Genomic DNA, 20,080 nt, shown 5'->3' on the forward strand with positions numbered 1-20,080 from the left:
ATTAAAAGTAATAAATACTGATCTACCAAAATTAAAATGTAACTATTAAGTTGAGACACATGAAATTCTTGTTTGGGGGACTGGGGTTGTAGCTCAGTGGTAGGGTGCTTGCCTAGCACATGTGTGTGAGGCACTGGGTTCAGCACAACATAAAAATATATGAATAAAATAAAGGAACTGTGCCCATCCACAACTGAAAATATATTTAAAAGAAAACAAAAGGAAATTCTTGTTTTTGTATATTAGGGAATGGAAGAGTGTGTGTGTGTGTGTGTGTGTGTGTCAAAAAAGAAGTGCATGGGGGTTTGGGATTGTGGCTCAGTGGTAGAGCACTTGCTTAGCATGCGTGAGGCACTGGGTTCAATCCTCAGCACCACATAAAAAATAAATAAAATAAATGTATTGGGTCCATCTACAACTAAAAAAATTTTTTTTAAATAAAAAAAGAGCATGCTAAGAAAGTTCTTAAAACTAAAAATTCAAGAAGCAGCCAGGGACATAGCTCAGTGAGAGCTTTTGCCTAGCATGTGTTAGGCCTTGGGTTCAATTCACAGTACAACAATCAATATTTTTTTAAAAAAATCAGGAAACAGTAAAATAAGTATTGTTACTTTTATACATGGAAATAAATATCAATATACTAGGCTAAAGAGGTAAATAAAAAGGAGTGGTTTATGGGAAAAGGAAAAAATTCTGTTTTTTCTAAAAAAAAATAGTAAATCTGCTCAATTATTTGACTCTTTTATACTACTATATATATTATGTAAGACCTATAGTAAACACTAGATGATATATACATTAAATCAGAAAAGAAGAAGAAGAGGAAGAAGAATGGAGGAGAAGAAAAGACAAGGTTCACGGCAGAGAGTCAGATATATACCACAGGTATTTTAATGTCTCAGGAGGGTACTTTCTGGATATAAGAAAACTTTCTCTGTCATATTCTTGTTAGAGACAAGCGTTCTCCAACAGTGGTCTTCCACAAATGAGATAACAACAAAACCAGAGTGAGTTTCATTGTTCAACATTTTCTCTTTTAAGTTAGATATGGAGAATAAGACCTCAGTTCTCTTAACTTGTTTTTTGGTTAACATAATATAAACATCCTTTTCTGAATAATGTTTACTTTTTCAAACTGGTAACAACATTAATAATTCCAGAGGCTTTTAAAACTTTGTTTTATAGAGACTCATTTTTAATGATTAAAAATTTTTTAAAAAGGTAAGAAATATAAGATACGAACGAATAGAGTGAAACATAAAAATGTTTCTGTAAAATAAAACTACATATAGTCTAACCTAAGAAACTTGGAACAGGAAGGATAGGAAGGATGTATGTGTATATATGGTAGCAATAACAAAAGAATGTACTAAGATTAAAACTATACAGTTCTAAAAATTGGTTATTTCAGATATTTCACCCTAAAACTCAAAGACTTGTTTTTGGTAGTGCTGGGGATTGAACCCAGACTTCTCTAGCCTTAGCCCTCCCTACCCCATACCCAATCCAACTCTGTATCTTGAAAAGAATATAACCTTGAATCCTTCTGCATATCATTTATGAAATGATACCACTCTCACTATACTTATTTATAATTGTAGGAATAATATTTATTAAAGATTCTCCTACACACTAAGAATTTACAGGCAAATCTCAAATATCAAGATAATGACATATGACATACAATCTTTCTTATGTTCTCATCAGTCTTTGGAAGAAATGATAGGCCAACAGGTTTATAATCCAAATGCAGAACTATTAATTGACATGAACAGCATTTATTTTGTCAGTATCTTTCCAAAACAAGACAAATGCCCTGAGCATGAATAAAACCTGTAGTAAAAATCTGACAATGAATTCTTTTCCAACTTTTTAAAAGGGATGAGTCACTCCAGACCTTTAATATAATTTTATTTTCTTTAAACAGTATTTAGCAGCCATCTAATGCCAAGACTTTCTAAACCACTACAAAGGCAAAATCCCTGACTATAAGGTATATGCATGCTTTCCTTTATTAAGTGCTACTGTGAACCAATTAAGTAAGTATTATTCCTGACCTTGCACTATGAAAGAAATAAGAAGATGTAATAAACAATGGGGAGAGGAGAGGAGAAAACCCTTCTTAGTGGGATTAAGTCAGAAATTTGGAACAGGAAGGATAGGAAGGATGTATGTATTTCTCTAGGATATAAGAGAGGCTCTTTCAGAAGAGGGATTATAATCTGAGTAGTCTTTGTAGCTCTCTCTACATCCTAGCAAAGAAACTAGCAATATCCAGACTATGCCTAAAGACTGAACTATGCCAATCTTAGCACCCAAAGAAGCAAGAAAGTCCAAATAATCTTTGGATTTAGCTATGCTGGATGCTGCACACAATAAAGGTCACAACCTCCCCTCTGAGGACAGCAGCTCCTCACCTGTTGTTGTACTGGTACCTGCTGTACCACTTGCGTAGGCACTGCTGCTTGACTAGCCACAGATGTCTGTAAAGTCACTGTCGAACCTGTGTCCGACCCAGTCTCTGATGTCTGCATGATGGTCTCTGAAATACATGAAAATAGAAGTAAAGTTTAAAATGTTCACCTTGCATGCTGAGCTTCATTTCATTTGTTCTTAATATCCTATTGGGAGACTTAGAACTCTCAAAATACCTCCCAACCCAATATACTGCCATGACAACTCATGCATGTTTATAGTTTTTCTGACCACTTTTTAAATAAATGCAGAAAATTACTAATCCACATTTTCATTGAAAAAAATCCTCACTACCTCTTAACCTGAAACACTGAACATCATTGAAAGCTACCATGCTAGACTTTGTTATAAATTATTTCAATCTCTTTTTTATTTATATATGACAGCAGAATGCATTACAATTCTTATTACACATATAGAGCACAATTTTTCCTATTTCTGGTTGTATACAAAGTATATTCACACCATACATCATGTAGTTTGTATAATAATTTCCATCACTTTCTACCATCATTTCTAAACCCATGCCCTCTCCCTTCCCCTCCAACCCCTTTGCCCTATCTAGAATTCATCTATTCCTCCCATGCTCCCTCTCCCTATCCCACTATGTATCAACCTCCTTATATCAAAGAAAACATTCGGCACTTGGTTTTTTGGGGATTGGCTAACTTCACTTAGCATTATCTTCTCTACATTTACCTACAAATGCCATGATTTTATTCTCTTTTATTGCTGAGTAATATTCTGTTTTATATATATATAACAGAATATTACTCAGCAATAAAAGAGAATATATATATATAACTATATGCGCCACATTTTTAATCCATTCATCTATTGAAGGGCATCTAGGTTGGTTCCACAGATTCAAAATTATTTCAAAATTTTCTTAACTCTCAGAACACAAGACCTAACTGGTTATAAAATATGTCACAAACTATACTTTCTAGACACTTTCCTAGGTTATGGATGTAGAATAAGTAATTTCCAAGGTCGTTTCCAACTTAAAAACTTACAATTTGGTAATCTAAAAAAAGTTTACATCCAAAATCAACTGATATACACAAAACTAGCCAAAGGATCAAGTTCACTAATTTTCTCAGGCTTCCTAGCCTTGACACGTCACCCTTTTCACTACTTACACATTCAATAAAATAAACGCAAATTTCCTTACTACTGAGCAGGGACCAAAATTCTAATTTTCTTTCCTGTGGTGGGAGGGACAGTATTTAATTGGTAGCCTAAGAATATTGTATCATAACTTAAATCTATAAAAAGTAGAGTGAGCATTAATTTTCCCTTAAAAAATTGTTTTTAAAAAATCTGAGTATTTAGTTCTCTCAAGGAGAAAATTAACCCCTCTTTTGTCATAGCGTGACCTCTTCGAATTCTTTTTCCCCAAACCTTCTATCATCTCATTCAATTTTATAAATAAACCTCTGAGGACATCAAATCTACTTTGCTTATTTTATAAAAGAAGAAACTAACACAGAGAGAAATTAAGAGATTCAGTGGTGACAGAAGATGACTTGTGACTGGGCTTTCACACTTTGTACATTCCAAAAGTATAGCAATAATACCTATCACTGTTTAACAAGTGCTAAGGACCCTTCTAAATGCTTTACATATTAACTCATAAACAAAACTCATATAACAACACAGTATAGTTAATATGAGTATAATTTCCATTTACAATCTAGAAACCTCAGGTATAGAGAGTACAGGAGAATAGAGGTTACAAAATTGAACAATAGTGATGAAAACTGTGGCTAATACTCCATGTATATGATTCAGCTCACTTTAACCTCCAGGATATGGTTGTTTTGTGGGAAGGCAAATCTGTAGATAATAGATCTATTTTTCTAAAAGAAGCTGAAAAATCCATATTTTTTAATATGAAATCTTACAAATTGTGGCTGTTTAAAAATGTGGTAAACACACATAAACACATACACACACACATACACACACCCCTTTGGACTAGTATTAAGGCCATGGATATGTCGAAAAATCCATAAGAATGGCAGTATTCACTATACAAAACCCTTACCTAATTATAATTACTAGAGGGCCAATGACTCCCAAAACTTTCAGAGAGAATACACAAATTACGAAGCCTATCTATTCCTGCTTCTTCTTCTTTCTTCCATGATAGACTGGTGGGAATAGGGGATCAAACCCCCCCCCCCCAAAAAAAAAAGCCAAAACCAGTGTTGATTCATTATATACTTGTAGACTACTGATAGCATTTGTGCTACAACAGAGGATCAATTAGGGAGATTAAGGAAATATTTTCTTCAAGGACTGAACCATGTATTAGATACCATCTTCTAAGAAGTTTTTGCCAGTCTCTCTTGCCAACTCCAAGATGGATGGTGGTCTTGGCAGTTTATTACACAGAGAAAGAAGACAGATTGACCAAAGTTATTATAATTTGCTCACGCAATTGTAGGTGAGTTTCTTACAGCATAGCCATTTTACTCTCATATTCTCTCATGTTTCTTCCAGAATTAGCTGGGAAATTTGCTATGACTAGCTCTTGGGCTCATCCGCTGTATTGCAGACTGGTCTACATATCCTTTTTCGGTACATGACCCATATTTTGACAGCTACTATTTTAAATCAAACACATGTAGAAATGTAAAAAAGTTGTTTAAAAATTATATGTACCCTTAAAGCAATTCATACCCACTCCAAATAAACTGCCCCAGAGATTATATCAGGAAATAAAAGGCATAGACTGGAAATTGATCTCCTATGGACCATATTACACTCTACACACAGATTTTCTTTGAATGGATTGATTACAAATCAAAATCCTTAATCCCTAATATTTAAAAATCAGAAAATTTTGCATTAAAATAAAGAGTTCCAGACTTTCTTGAAAAGTGTCAAAACTTGAAAGAAGGTGAGCTCATACTATGTGTTTTATAGTCATGATTTTTAAATGGCAATACTCATTCACTTGGCCCCTATAGGTATTTGAGTATTATTTCTATAAATTGCAAGTAGAAAATTGCTTTTTTGGTTCAAAACAATACTGATAATATTTATACTGATTCATCTATTTATAAAGAAGAGTTAATATCCCAGCTTTTATAAAGCCATGATTTCCCTCATTTGATAGGTGAGTCAGTTGAAGATCAGAGATGTTAAGTCACTTACCCAAGGCTGCAGGGGTGCTTGACTTCTGGATGCAATTAAGAACCAATCCCCTCAGTTTTGTCTGCATTTTTTTGTTTTTGTTTTTGTTATTCACAAACATAATTTCATTCTCCTGTGATTTCATTATCCTCTTTGGCTTTGAGGAAGAGCCTTTCTCTGCCAAGCCTCATCCTTGAGAGGGTCTCAATCACACCCCTTCCAAAGTTTAGCTCTGAAGTTCATAAACATAATTCTTATTTAGTAAGTCTTTCCTGGTGCTTTTCTAAGGCTATCTGCTTTAAAAACATGGTCTCATTTAATCCTCGGGCGATCCCCATGATGGAGGTGTTATTTTCCCTACTTAGCAATGAGGAAACTAAGTCACAAATAAATTTCAAAACTAAACAAAAGCTACATAACTAGAAAGAGTAAGAACCTGGATCCATCTATATCCATCTGCTTCTGAAGTCCATGATGTCAATCACTACTTACAATACCATAATGACTGGGCTTCCAAATGAAAAGCTAGAGACTGTTGGTCTGAAGAGCAGTCATTTAGATTCTAGGTCCATAGTATTTTATCTATACTTCAACAAGGGACATAGAGCCCTTCTTTCTGACATGAAAGTTAAGGAAATATTTCCTCCTTTCCTACTGAGGTCATTAAAAAAGCCAACCAATAAGCAATTTTCCATACAAATTTTAAGTGATTAATTCTTAAGACCTAATAACAACAGAGCAATAAAATGTTAAAGCGTGTTGAAGAGTACAATCTTCTCCTTAAATTTTTCTTAATGTGATTAAACTCACTGACACCTTTAAGAGTATTAGGTAGCTTTCCAACAGTTATGCAAAGTAAGGATCATCATAAGAGGGCAGTGCTAAGGAATGCTCCATTTGTGGGTTTCATTTTACTTCCAGCAGAACAGTTTATAAGTACATTCAAGGTGTTCTCTTTCATCCAGCAGTGGTTTCTGGTGCTCTGTTTATGTTTGGGAGTAATTTCATTAATTTAGTTCCTTCACAACCTCCTTTCAAGTGATATTTGTTTATCAGCCACAAACACAGTTACATTAATCCATTTTGATAAGCTAAATAAACCCCTGCAGTTCATAGATGATACAGCCCATATGTAAATGAATTGTATATTCTTGCAGGAGACACAAGCACAATTTCAGTCTAGTCATCCTTGCCTAATGTGCCTGTCAGGTGTGTCATGAGCAACAGATGCTTGTTTGACAAAGGACCTTTTTATTCTAGCTAATTAAGCAGTTGGACACACCCGCCTGTTAATGGTTCTGCTTTGTACAGCCAGCTCTGGCTGAATCATTTGAATCTACAGCTAAATAGGCCATATTTTGAAAGAAGGCTAATTAACCCCTAGGAGAAGGAAAAGAATATTGCAAAAACCCAGCTGCTGAATGCAACAAGATTAAGCAGTTCTTCAACCTGATGGGCAAACCTAGACAAATCAATGTGTTTGGAACAAACATGCATTATTGCAAGGTTTAAGGCATTCAAATATTCTTTGAGGAACTTCCTGAAGATTATTTAATACACTCAAATTCACAGTTGGACTTCTTTTATCATGCATAATATACATGCCAGATTAAATAGTTTAATAGTCTGACCTAATCAATTACTTATCAAACAAGACTATATAACTAGGCTAGGTTTAAAGTAGGTCGTATCCATCACATTTTTACTGGGGTTTTTCATCCTGAAATAATTTGGATCTTTTGAAAAGCAAAGTCTATAAAGCATGATTCCACTACACTTAACAGTATTGTTTTTTAACACTTAAGAATGTAACAGGTTTTACTTAGCATAGAAAATAAAGACCTGTAATTTAATTTTCAAGTGCAACAGAGGATTTCCTTCCTTTCTCCTTAGCAATAAAAGACAAAGATGCTAGTTCCAATTCCTATCAAATTAACCAAAATCAGACTCACTTAATAATAAAAATAAATCACACCTAAAATGTGTCCATATTCAAGAAAAAATTATTTATAAGAGCATTAAAAACCTGGCTCAACATAAGATTACAGGAATGTTATTTCACAATTGAAAATAACTGTTTTAAAAATACAGATCAAGGAGTTTAGCATTAGTGTGCTTTTACACAAGGTTAGATCCAAAACAACTAAAAATAAAAATCCTGCAACATAAAATAATTTTTAAAATACTGAGTCAGCACCAGGATTCTTCAATAAATGTTAGAAAACAATAATAGCATACATATTGATCACTGCAATTAATGTCTCCATTAATTAAAATTAGACAACTAAAATGAGCAGTGTTTTTTGGGGAAATAATATTGTTGACATTTACTTTCCTGGACATAAAATTAGTATCAATATATACATTTCTGAATATTCTGGGGTAAATCATCAAAAAAAATTAAGATTATTCCAACTCTTAAAAAATGATGGATATTAAACAACTTTCAAAGAACATAAAATGTAAAATAATGGAACATATTTGAAAATATATATATGTATGTATACAGATTTAGATATGAATAGATATAGATCTGGATATACTAAGCAGTTAAATAACCACATTATAAATTTAACCTTCTGAAATTTTGACAAAACTTAATTGAGATGATTATTTTAGAAAACACAATGACTTGGCTTCCCTTCCCACCACACGCTACCAGTAAAATGAAACTGGGGAAGCTATAAACTGTATTCAAATACCAAGCCTACATTATTTAAAACACTCTGTGAAACATTTATTAACTGTTAAAACACAGGCCTTTGTCAAATCAATAAACTAAGTAAATGAGGGATGTAAAAAGAAAATTCACGATTTTCTATATTAAAAAAGTCCTGCCTCTTTATTTAAGCTTGATGTCATAATCCTCATGACTGTATACAATAAATCTTTTGTACCAAATTCATCTGCAGAAAAATGATGGAATGATAATAGTGCAGAGTGTTCTGTAGTCATCTTTCTGTGATAACTGATGACAGTGATTAATGTTAAAGATGATTAAGCAGCACACTGGAAACATATACAGGTTGCCTGGGTAACTTTTTTACTTTCAAACAAAGGTTTTCTCTTACCTAATTCTTCCCATGACTCAGAATAGATTATGAAAAACTAAGAAAAATCAAATTAAATTACTGTACCAGTTTTTATCTTAAAAAGTTAATTGCTTAAAACATTAAAATAATCCATTAACACTGACGCCAAATGGTTAAAATGACGTAAAAATTATTTTATTTGTTTTCATTTCTGATTATCAAGAGCAGCTGTCATCAGGATCAGGTGCCATTCCAGCTTTTCCTCTCACTCACATTCACGAATAGGCAAATCAGTCTTAACCTAGATAACACCATGCTAAAAAATGTCAATGTCCAAAAAAGAAAAAGAAATCCAAACAATCAAAAGAACCCTTCAAGTATCCTAATTCTACATTCTTACCTCCTTGAACAAGAGTCTGAGAACTGGCATAAATATATAAAAATATTCTTACCAAAGTTATGACACAAGTCATAAATATTTTTACCTATTGGTCAAACCCAGTCCTGACAATAAATATAACCTATGAATTGAAGCACCTAATAACACTTAGAATCCAAAGATAATAAGCATTTAGCATTTTATCAAAATTTTATTATCTTCATTATTACAAATATTTAGAATTGCTGCCATATATTGATCACTTATTATGTGATAGATCCTTCTCAAATATTAAACTCTAATTTTGCCAGGAAGTAGATATTCCCATTTTGTAGAGGAGGAAGTAAAGTTTAGGCAACTAAAATCAGTAGTGCTTTCGTCAGGGGGAGGAGCAGGGGTGTATATTATTAATATTTATTTCCTTGAACATAAAATTATGAAGAATGTACACATTTCTAACTACTCTGGAGTAGATAATCAAGATACCAAGATTACTCCAGTTATTTAAAAATAGCAAAGATATTTAACCACTTTCAAAAATATATAATGTAAAATAATAGGGTATATTTGAAATTATATATGTTTATATGTGTGTACATGTTATAAATGTACTATAAATTTAACTCTCTGAAACTTTGGACAAAATATAATTAAGTACTTTAAATAATTTTTCGAGAGTCACAGAGCTATTCGTAAAGCTAGAATTCAAGCCCAGGTCTGTCTCACTCTAATAATGATGCCTAATCATACCTGTACTAGTTGTCTGCATGAACAGCATCAATAAACAGTGAAGCTATGTTAACAAGATCTACTTTAAAGACATAAAGTAGTTCATGACACTTTGGGTACTAAAGAAAGAATTCTAAATTTGAACAAATATCACATGAACTGAAACATGTATTATGCATAGTGGATCCATACTTTATTTTTATAAAAAGTCACCAATGCTATAGTTTTATTATATGAAAAAGCATATTATAAATGAAAATGACTACTATATTAACCTGTGTTTATCAAATATTTTATGGATGAAAGAATATATAATTCGAAGAGACTCATTTGCTTTCAAGATTTGGATATATCTCATAAAAAGACAAATAAGGGTCCAATTACATATGTGTCCATATAAACTGGTAAAGACAAATACACAAATGTATAATTAAGTTACTTAAGGCCAAAAATGAACACTCAAAATTGGGCAAAACTCTTCTATATCCCTACTCTAGAATACAATATAGATGTATAATAAAAGCCAACACGTAAAGATAGCTATAATAGTATAAGTATAAAGAGCAGGTTGATAAGCAGTAGACCATGGAACAATTTTATTCACAGATTATATGTTTAGGAAAAATTCTTGAAGCCTATACTATAAACTGGGCCATGGGAGGGGACAATCATTTCAGTAGAATGCCTAAAGGATTTCCCAAAGCAATAAGCTTACCCTGGACTTGTTAGCCAAAAACAACATAGGCTTCAGGGACCCACTAAAGCCTGGAACCATCCCAAAAACTCAGTATTAAATTCTGTAATCTAAAATAGGCCTTATCATCCTAGAGATACTTTTTAAGAATAAGTTTTGATCTTTTTGGTGACTGAATAAGAGTTCTGCCTTCCTTCTTGCAGCTAAGTGCTTCCAAACTTTACCAAGAAGTTCTAAAAAGGCCACCTTTCAAATGTCTCTAACAGAATAAGCTATTTTTATAAAATTTGTCCAATAGTATAAGCTATTTAAAATATCTCTGAAATTTGTCTCAATAGATCTACTCATTGTCACTTGTATGAACGCAGCCATTTTATGCTGAAGGAAGGAAACCTACAGTAGTACACATTCCCAAAAGTCAAAAATGATCCTTGTTGATGACGCTTCCCAATACATATTGTCCAATCCAAAAATCAAGACTTGAATTTAAATCTACTCCCTTTGTATACAAATTGAAAACAGCAATGGTGTCCCTTCTAAAAATCTCAACTGAGGAGAGGATAAAGGTGTGTAATTTAGGAGTCTAACCAAGTAAACAAGTATCTCCTTTCTAAACTAGCCCTAATGTCACATGTACACTCTTCCTACAAACCCTGAACATAAAAAACTTTTATTCTTTTCCCCCCCTATACTTACCAGCCTGATTTTAACCACATACATAGAAATACTCATTCTACTTAATTTGGAGGTTGATAAAGAATATGTTTGCTGCTGGGCACAGTGGTGTACACCTTTAATCCCAGTGGCTCACAAAGTTGAGGCAGGAGGATCACAAGTTCAAGATCAACATTAGCAATTTAGAGGCAATAAGCAATTTAGTGAGAACCTACTTCAAAATAAAAAAGGTCTGGGGATGTGACTCAGTGATTAAATGCCCCTAGGTTCAATCCCTGGGGGGGAAAAATGCTTCCCAAGTAAAGCATCCAAGTAGTTTCAGTTTAGATGGGATGGAAATAAAAGCAAAGTTTAGCATAAATGTCAACACAACCTAAATAGCCACAAAGGATTCCTTTGGATTTTATAAGAGGGAAAGCAAAACTAAAAAATCTTAATTATCTACACACTAGAAAAAGATTCCAATGACAACTTTCCTCTTAGATTCTCTCGCCTACACAAAATTGTTTTTTCTCCAATCTTTTTTCTTTCTATAAAAGTGGATAATAGAATCTTTTGCAGTTCCTCACTAGTCTAATGACAGGTTCAAAGAGATCAACATGTCTAAAAAGGGGAAATAATACTGTATAATAACATTGCTAATAATGGAAATAATATACTCCATTTTAAACGTACAGTACGTTAAAAAACTAAATTCTCATTAATGCCATGCTGTGTCAAATATGGTGAACAAAGCTGAGGCACACATAAAACTCTGGAAACATTTGCTATAAAACAATGCTATTAATCAAATAAAATGTTTATATTATCTTTCATTATAGAAATGCATGTGTAACATACTGAAGAATCTAGCCAAGTCATGAAATTTACATACTTACCAAACTATTTCTCTGTTTAAAAAAATCAGTAAAATATGAAATAATTGCAGTTATTTAATAACACTGTTCCTTTGGAGCTTATTTTATTGGAATCAATGATGTGCTCTATATATGGCTATATTTCCAACTTAGTCTTAAGCATTTTCTTGGCTGGTATCAATAATTCCTTTAAAAACTCCATACTAAATAGTTCTATCTTCTAAAGTGAATTATTTAATACTATCTCATACACCCTTAATAAATGTGCCTAACTGGGATGATTTAAATGTTCAAAATTAATTCTTTATGATTAAAAGCAGTTTTGTTTATATAATATTTTAGATAAGTGTGAAATTTCATATAAGGAGTTTCATTTCCTTTCTGCCTCCTCCTCTTATTATACTTTGATGGCCTTCTGTGGGCAGTAAAAGGAGAAAAAACTTTTCCTTTATCCTTGATAATACATTAATAGTAGCTACTCTTATTCCAGTCATTCATCATCAAATTTTCAAAAAGAGTTCTCTATACTTACCATCTCCACCTTTGCAAATTATACTCAACTCCCTATTTCTTGATATCCATTTTCTACCATATCACTCTAAACGTCCTGTGGTTTCCAAAGATAGAAAGAAGTAATCTCTTTATAAATTTCTATATCCTTTTCTTGGCTTTCAAACTCACTGTACTATCAAATTACACTTGAAGTTAATGACAATCTATTATTTCTTGAAAAAGTCTTCCTCTTTGCTTTCCAACACATCGCATTTTTCTGATCTTCCTGTCTGGCCAATCCTCTGTTTTCTTCAAAGATTTATTCTTCCCTTAGAACACACACACACATGCACCCCATGCACACAAAGACACACACACACACACAACTGAGTTTGGGGTGTCTCTTTTGCCCTTTCACTATTCTGTTTTGAAGAATTAGTCACTAACATTACCTACATGTGATAATTCCCTGATCTGTAAGTTGAGTCAATACTCTTCTTTCTACTGAGTTGTAGTTCTGGATTTTTGACTACCTATTGAATCTTTTTATAATAGCCTTTCATCAGTATAAGTCTAACTGTTTAAATGTAATCATCAAAGTCCATCTTAAATTTTCATCATGCTTAAATTAAAGCTGCCAGTAACTGCTCTTACATGATATGGGAAGATATGTAGTCTCTACCCATCAATGAGTTCAAAGTCTACCTATGGCGTTAGACAAAGAGAAACAATCTGAGGACCAGTACCTTGGCAACCTTTCTTCTCAAAGAAGTCTAAAAATAATCAGACTTCTTTTTTCTCTCATCCACCAAATCTAATCAATTAACAAGTCTAATGATTCTGCTTCCTAATTATCTAGCAAAGAATCTATTCACTTATCTTCATCTCATCACATAGATCCCTAGAATTCAGGATACTCCCTACAATAGGTCCCCAGTACTCTCAGGACAAACTCCAAACTTCATAACAAGGCTTATGAGGCTCTTTAGAATATAACTGGGCCCATATCTTTCCCAAAAGTATATACAGTCTAGCCCTATGGAGCTACTCTCAGTTCCCCAACCCTGGGGTATTGGAACAGGCAGTTTCTTCTGCTTGAAGCAATTTTTCTTTCCTACCTCTCTCAACTTCATGTTGTATGTCTCAGGATTAATTCTACTTATCCCAGCTTCCCAAACAACAACTCTGCACCCTTCCTTTTAACACATCTGTGTTTAGTGTTCTCCTAGATGTTCCTATAGCACTCTATCATTTTTCAATCTATCAATTATTATATTATAGTATAATTGCCTTGCCAACCAGAGCTTAAACACCATGAGCACACTGACTATGCTTATCTTTCTTACTTTCAAATGGGCCTAATACACATGGAATCTTCAATTTGTTGAAAGAACAAATGAATCTCCAAAGAGGAGATGAGCTTTATCAAAGGCATTCAATGCAATAAAACATTGTATAATTGTTTATTATAACCACTTCTAATCAAAATATTCATTTTAAATGTTTTTCTTAATTTTCTAAGACTTCACTTTCAATTTCTATTGAATCAGAATTTTCTAACTCATATATTCTAAGAATTTTAAATCTCAAAAGGTTTTTAAATAAAGAAATAATAATGAAATAAAATCAAATGAGCAAATCAGGTATTCAGTTATTGCTCTGTACCTTTTGACACATCAGTCACTTTGTCAGAGTACAGGATTTGCTGAATTATGGATTTGGAACCAATGCTTTAATCATGTCATCTTAGGTGATGTGGTAGGCTACTTTGTTGACAGAAATACTCAGAGATCTTTAGTTTACAGAACTTTAATTTTCACAGCTGACATGCTAAGAATAAGTAATTATTGTAATAGTAATTATTCTGACTTCATCATTAATTAGACACTTGAAATTTTTTGAGCTTGGCAATATTCAACTGACATTCTTCTATGTCCTCTTAATAATCATTGAAACTCTCCAAAAACAATATTCCAGGAAGTCTGTAGTTACTAATTAGTTAAAGTATTTATGTAAGGAATTTATATAACATTATTTCATCTGCCTAGAAATCCTGTAAGGTAGGTACTCTTAATATCCTTTTTATCATAGATGAGAAAACTGAAGCATTGAACTTTAATTGTAACAGCACCAAGGTCACACAACTACAAAGGGGTAGAGCAAGGATTTGAATATCTTATATGACCTATTAGGTTCAGGAGCAAGTTTTGTTTTTCTTTTTCTTTTCTTAATTCAGCCATGTGCAGTACTAGGCTTAAAATGTGACAATTAAATGCTTAACAGACTATAAAATGCTTAACAGTCCTTTCTAGGAGTCTTTTCTATATTTTCAATCTTCTATATCATAGAAATTAGACATGCTATGATTTTTAACCCAGTTAATAATCTTCAATGACACATTAATCCTCTAAAAAGTCTTAATTTTGATTCCAGTGACACAAAATACCTGACAAGATGGTTGTCTATTCTATTATGTAGACTTCCGTAATAAATCAGGTGGATACTGTATTACCTCTGCTGAAGCATCTACACAGATACACTTGTTGGAATTTGAATCAGGGCTCAGAAAATGTTAATAAACATGTGCCACAGTGCAATATATTTTCTTTCTGATATCTCAGAATGGAATTCTCAAGGTTTTCACCCTCAATTCTACTTCTAGAGGAATAGGAATGACTGAATGCAGCTTTCCACTTGCCAAAAGAAGGAAGCATTTCAACTAGTTCATTTGCCAAAAATCTGGTTATCAGTGGGTCTTTGACACAGGTGCCCAGGGTTATTATGCCCTGACCTATACACAGAAACACAATTTGCATTTAGCAACTGCCATAAAAATATATTCAAGTCCACAACCTGATGGTGTTAAAAATAAGGCCAATAACAGCAGCAATTAGCTTTAAGGAAGGTTCTAAGTCAAACAGTGTTTATGACAAATGATCCCTATGGCAATGCCACAATGTACTCCCCTAGTCCAACTATCATCTCTATTCCTACTCTAACACAGGCGATCCTTCCTTGACATAATGAAGAAATTATCACATGCCTTGATCAATTAATTTTGTTGAATCAGTCAAATGCTCATATGGGACATATTTTACTGTAGTGATCAGACAAAAGTAAATTAACTTTTCAATTCTCATCCAGGTCATTTATTGTACTTCTTCAGGACTTCAAAAGATCTGTATGGTAGCAAAAATGTCACACCCATGGAGGCAGAACTTCCAAATGGTTCCAATTCAGGCTAAAGGATGTAGCTGAGGAAAAAGGACTCTTAATTCCAAAAGACAGTAATATGCTTCCATTGTAGCCTTATTTTCCCCTATCCCTGTCAGAGATGGTGATGCGGTATGAAGAAAACAAGGTCTCCTTTGCCAAGTCAACTCACTTTTCCCAGTGGTCAATTTAACACATTCACTCAAAACTTGTTTATTTAAACCATTTACAATATTGACCGGTATATGTATTGAATAAATATATTCTAAACATTTGAAGAGAAATTGCTTGAAGAGTAATTTGATTTTTAAGTTAGTGAGATCAAGGCTTTAATGTACCTAAAATTTTGTTGTAATCCATAATAGTAGCCTACCCATACTATTATGGAAACTTACTATTATCTGGACTCATAACTTTTGGGAATTAAAATCTGTTTATTTTAAATCAAAGGGCTACGGATGTCTTAAATGCTACAGAGCTTATAAATGATAGTATAAAAGGTTTATTTCTTTCAACACATTTTCTATATACTTCAATGCATTTTGTACTTGCCTTAATTCACACATTTGTTAACCAGTTCAACTAGATGAGTACGTTGTTCCTGTTTTAAATGACTGAAAATCATTGTCACTACATTCAGGAAATAAATATCAATGATAAATCTGGCATTCAACTGAGTTGAACTGATAAATGATTCTATCATAAAATATCAGGGGTGAAATTGCTTTGTACAAAAAGACTAAAACATAATACTCCTCACCAAAAGTTACAAAGACTTTTGCAACTATTCTATCTAGCATGATTAGTGATAAACTTATATATATAATTAAATACAAACTTAAGCAATTAATAATTTGGAAAACAAGTCATAAGACAAATGGATAAATGAAAGTATTTGGTAAATTTATCAAAACGACTATTTAATGAATTTACGTCAACAAACTGAATTTAAAATTATTATTGGTGAACTGATCACTCAGAAAATTGTTTTTAGCCTTTTATTTTTTTAATGTGGTGCTCAGGATCAAACCCAATGTCTCCCTATACTAGGCAAGTGTTCTACCATTGAGCTACACCCCCAGCCCCAATAAATTTTCTTTTGATGGGGAAGGATAATTGGTTTTCATATAATTTGCCTGCTTCTCAATATCACAGCATTTCATAGTTAAAAATATACCGGAGATCATCTAGTTCATGCTTCCATTTCATACAGTCTGAGACCAATATCAATACTCCAAATGGACCCTTTAGTTAGTATTAGAGTTAGCATTAGAACTCGGTACTTCTAATTCCCAGTCAAAAGCTCTTTCTAACAGACTATGGTTTATAAGAAAACAAAGAAGGAAGGCACTCAAAAAGAAGCAGGAAGGCCTGCCAGAAGCTCAAAGTGCTTGTTACACAATAAAAGAAATGCTCCTAAAATAAGAGGGTCTCTTAGACGTTTCCAAGTTTCTTTCTCACATAAATGAATAGGGTATTGTTTCAGAGTGTTTAACAAGTTTCAAGTGAGGCAAACTCTGTGTGTGTGTTTGTGTGTGTGTCGATATCAACAAAAATGGTTCACTGTATTTTATAGGGATTCTGAAGGATCTTGCAAAGCTATTCCTTTTCTTCTTCTTCATCATCTTCTCTTCTTCCTCAGATACTTAGATAATCTTGGTATTCCAGGTATAATATTTTATTACTCTTTATAGTATCTGAGCCTATGGCTCATAATTTTATTATTATATCATCTCTTGAGGTAACCTATAATACAAAACCTGACTATGTTTCACTGAAATAAAGAAACCAAAAAGACTAATACCTAGTTTACCAGGAAGGAGAAAAAGGCAAAATTCATACAATAATCACAACCAAAATAAACAGGAAACAAATTTTGAATTTTCTCTTGCAGCAAATAAGTGTAATTTTAGGGTGTGAGACAGAAACCTTTTAAATGTAATAGTTTGTGTAGCAGCTCTTACAAGGTGCACTTTTCACTGTCAACATGAAATGCTCATAAGGATAATCAGTTTTAGATGGGAAGTTTACAAGCTTTCCACAACTTGTTCTATTTATCCATGTTAAAATTTTTTGCAATTACTTCTTTACATTTTACGTTCATATTCTCTTTTAAGATTTGCAAATTATTTGATATAAATGTAACTTCAAAACCAACCATGCTGCTTGCATCTTTAATCATCTGATACATTCTGTTGAGTTTTACTAGCCTAAAAGTTGTCCAGATCTAATTTATATAAAAGTAGTAACACTGCAATATGCAACACATGAAGCAAACTTGAAGAAAACCTCCCATTAAAACCAACTCAAAAATTGTTTTCTATGTAGTCCTTACTATAAAGTAATATAAATGATTTTCTTGTTGTATCATAACAATAATCTAACATTACATTCAAAAACCACATGTAAATATGGACTGATTACTTTTCATGGTTCCATGGAGTCATTTTTCTCACCAGATTTACAAGAATTATGCTTTCTAAATGCAACTGAAAGATTATTTACATGTGAAAAATCCAAACCCTTTCCTTATGAAATTTACTCAACACTGAATAATAAATTATTTGATCATTAAGACAGCAACAGAATTTTTTTTCAATGTGGGCTAATGAACTATTCTTTCTGTCCCTCCATGCTTTTCCCCATAATTTCTCTGCTACCTCTCCCAAATAAAAGGACTTCCCATAAGTAAATACTAGCTAGACAACAACCCCTCCAAATTGTTCTGTATACATAAGCCAGGACAGTCACAAAGCTTAATTATATCAATTACTTTCTGCTTTGAAAAAAATTTTTGCACATCCTGACAACTGATTTTGACACTATACATAGGCTCTCACAGTAACACCATTCTTATCCTGTAAAGAAACAAACAAAAAAGCTAAATTAGTGTTCTGTGTGTGTAAAAGCGACATGGCCCAAATATTTGCTGTCCTAATACAATGCTTATTGTGAAAACAGAACAACAGTATATATTTATCCTGGCATGTACTTTTAAAATGAGAAAGCCTCTTTACAATAAGACCATGAAAGGTCAACAATAAGTTTTATTACATTACTTAATGCAGCTCTTTTATGGAAAAGTAGATTAACAGAAGCTAAGATTAGATCCTTCAAGGTTTATGACCTTGAGTCATGGTTTTCACCATAATCTCTATGAATCTCCATAATGAAGTGCTACCATACCACTTGACTAGAATTATTATGAATTTCAGAATTTGGCTCTTTAAGGTAACTCTTTCTTTTTAAGTGTAGGAATAATAATTATCAGTAGACAAAAGAAATGCCTAAAATAACATAATAAAGGAAATTTTATTAAATTATTAATTCATTTGTTCTTTTTCTTCTTCAGAGTGTTCTAAACAAAAATATAATTTTCCTAATGTAAATAAATTGAGTAAAAGTTCATAAAAGATGCAAAAGGTGAAGCTGGCATTTTTTTTCTTAGTTGCATGGCTTTTTACTGTGTGGATACATCATAATTTGGTTTTTATATACATTTTTATTGGTACATTATAGTTGTACATATTGATGGGATTTGTTGTTACATATTTGGACATACGTACAATGTAACAACATAATTTGACCAATATCACTCCCAGTATTTTCCCCTCCATCCTAACCTTCCACACCCTGGTACCTTTTTACTAGTGATCTCCCTTTCTCATGAGATCCTTCCCCCCACCCCCACAGACCTTTCTTTCCTTTTTCCTCTCTAGCTTCCACATATGAGAGAAAGTATATGACCCCTGACCTTCTGAGCATGGCTTATTTCGCTTAACATAATGGTTTCAAGTTCCATTAATTTTCCTATAAATGACATAAATTAAACTCCATTGTGTATTTATATCACATTTTCTTTTTTTAATATTCATTTTTTAGTTCTAGGTGGACACAATATCTTTTTATTTTACATTTAACGTGGTTCTGAGTATCGAACCCAGTGCCTCATGCACGGTAGGTGAGCACTCTACTACTGAGCAACAACCCCAGCCTCCACATTTTCTTTATTCACTTATGCATTGATGGGCAAATAGGCTGGTTCCATACATTGGCTAATGTGAATTGTGCCGCTATAAATTGGGTATGCATGTATCACTGTATGCAGACTTTAATTGTTTTTTTGTGTGTGTGCTGGGGATCGAACCCAGGGCCTTGTGCATGCAAGGCAAGCACTCTACCAACTGAGCTATACCCCCAGCTAATTCTTTAAGATAAATACCAAACAGTTTTATAGCTGGGTAATATGGTGTTTCCATACCTAGTCTTTGAGGAATATCCATACTGATTTCCATAGCGGTTGTATTAATTTCAATCCCACCAACAATACTAAAGTGTCCCTTTTTATCCTTATCCTCTTCAACCTTTATAATTGTTTGTATTTTTGATG

The 20,080-nt window shown here is 32.9% G+C and overlaps 1 protein-coding gene across 2 annotated transcripts in view; it reads right to left on the minus strand.

The window, feature by feature from the left end:
* The window catches only part of Rfx3 (regulatory factor X3), a 301,278-nt gene that overhangs the window by 161,750 nt on the left and 119,448 nt on the right, over window positions 1–20,080 (minus strand). For both annotated transcript variants that reach the window (XM_071600604.1, XM_071600605.1), the window contains exon 2: window positions 2,418–2,542. In XM_071600604.1, coding sequence (XP_071456705.1) covers window positions 2,418–2,534 — 117 coding nt within the window. In that variant the 5' untranslated portion in view covers window positions 2,535–2,542. The remainder of the gene's footprint in view (window positions 1–2,417; window positions 2,543–20,080) is intronic.

This window comes from Marmota flaviventris, chromosome 13 (assembly GCF_047511675.1).
Source record: "Marmota flaviventris isolate mMarFla1 chromosome 13, mMarFla1.hap1, whole genome shotgun sequence".
Lineage (NCBI taxonomy): Eukaryota > Metazoa > Chordata > Mammalia > Rodentia > Sciuridae > Marmota > Marmota flaviventris.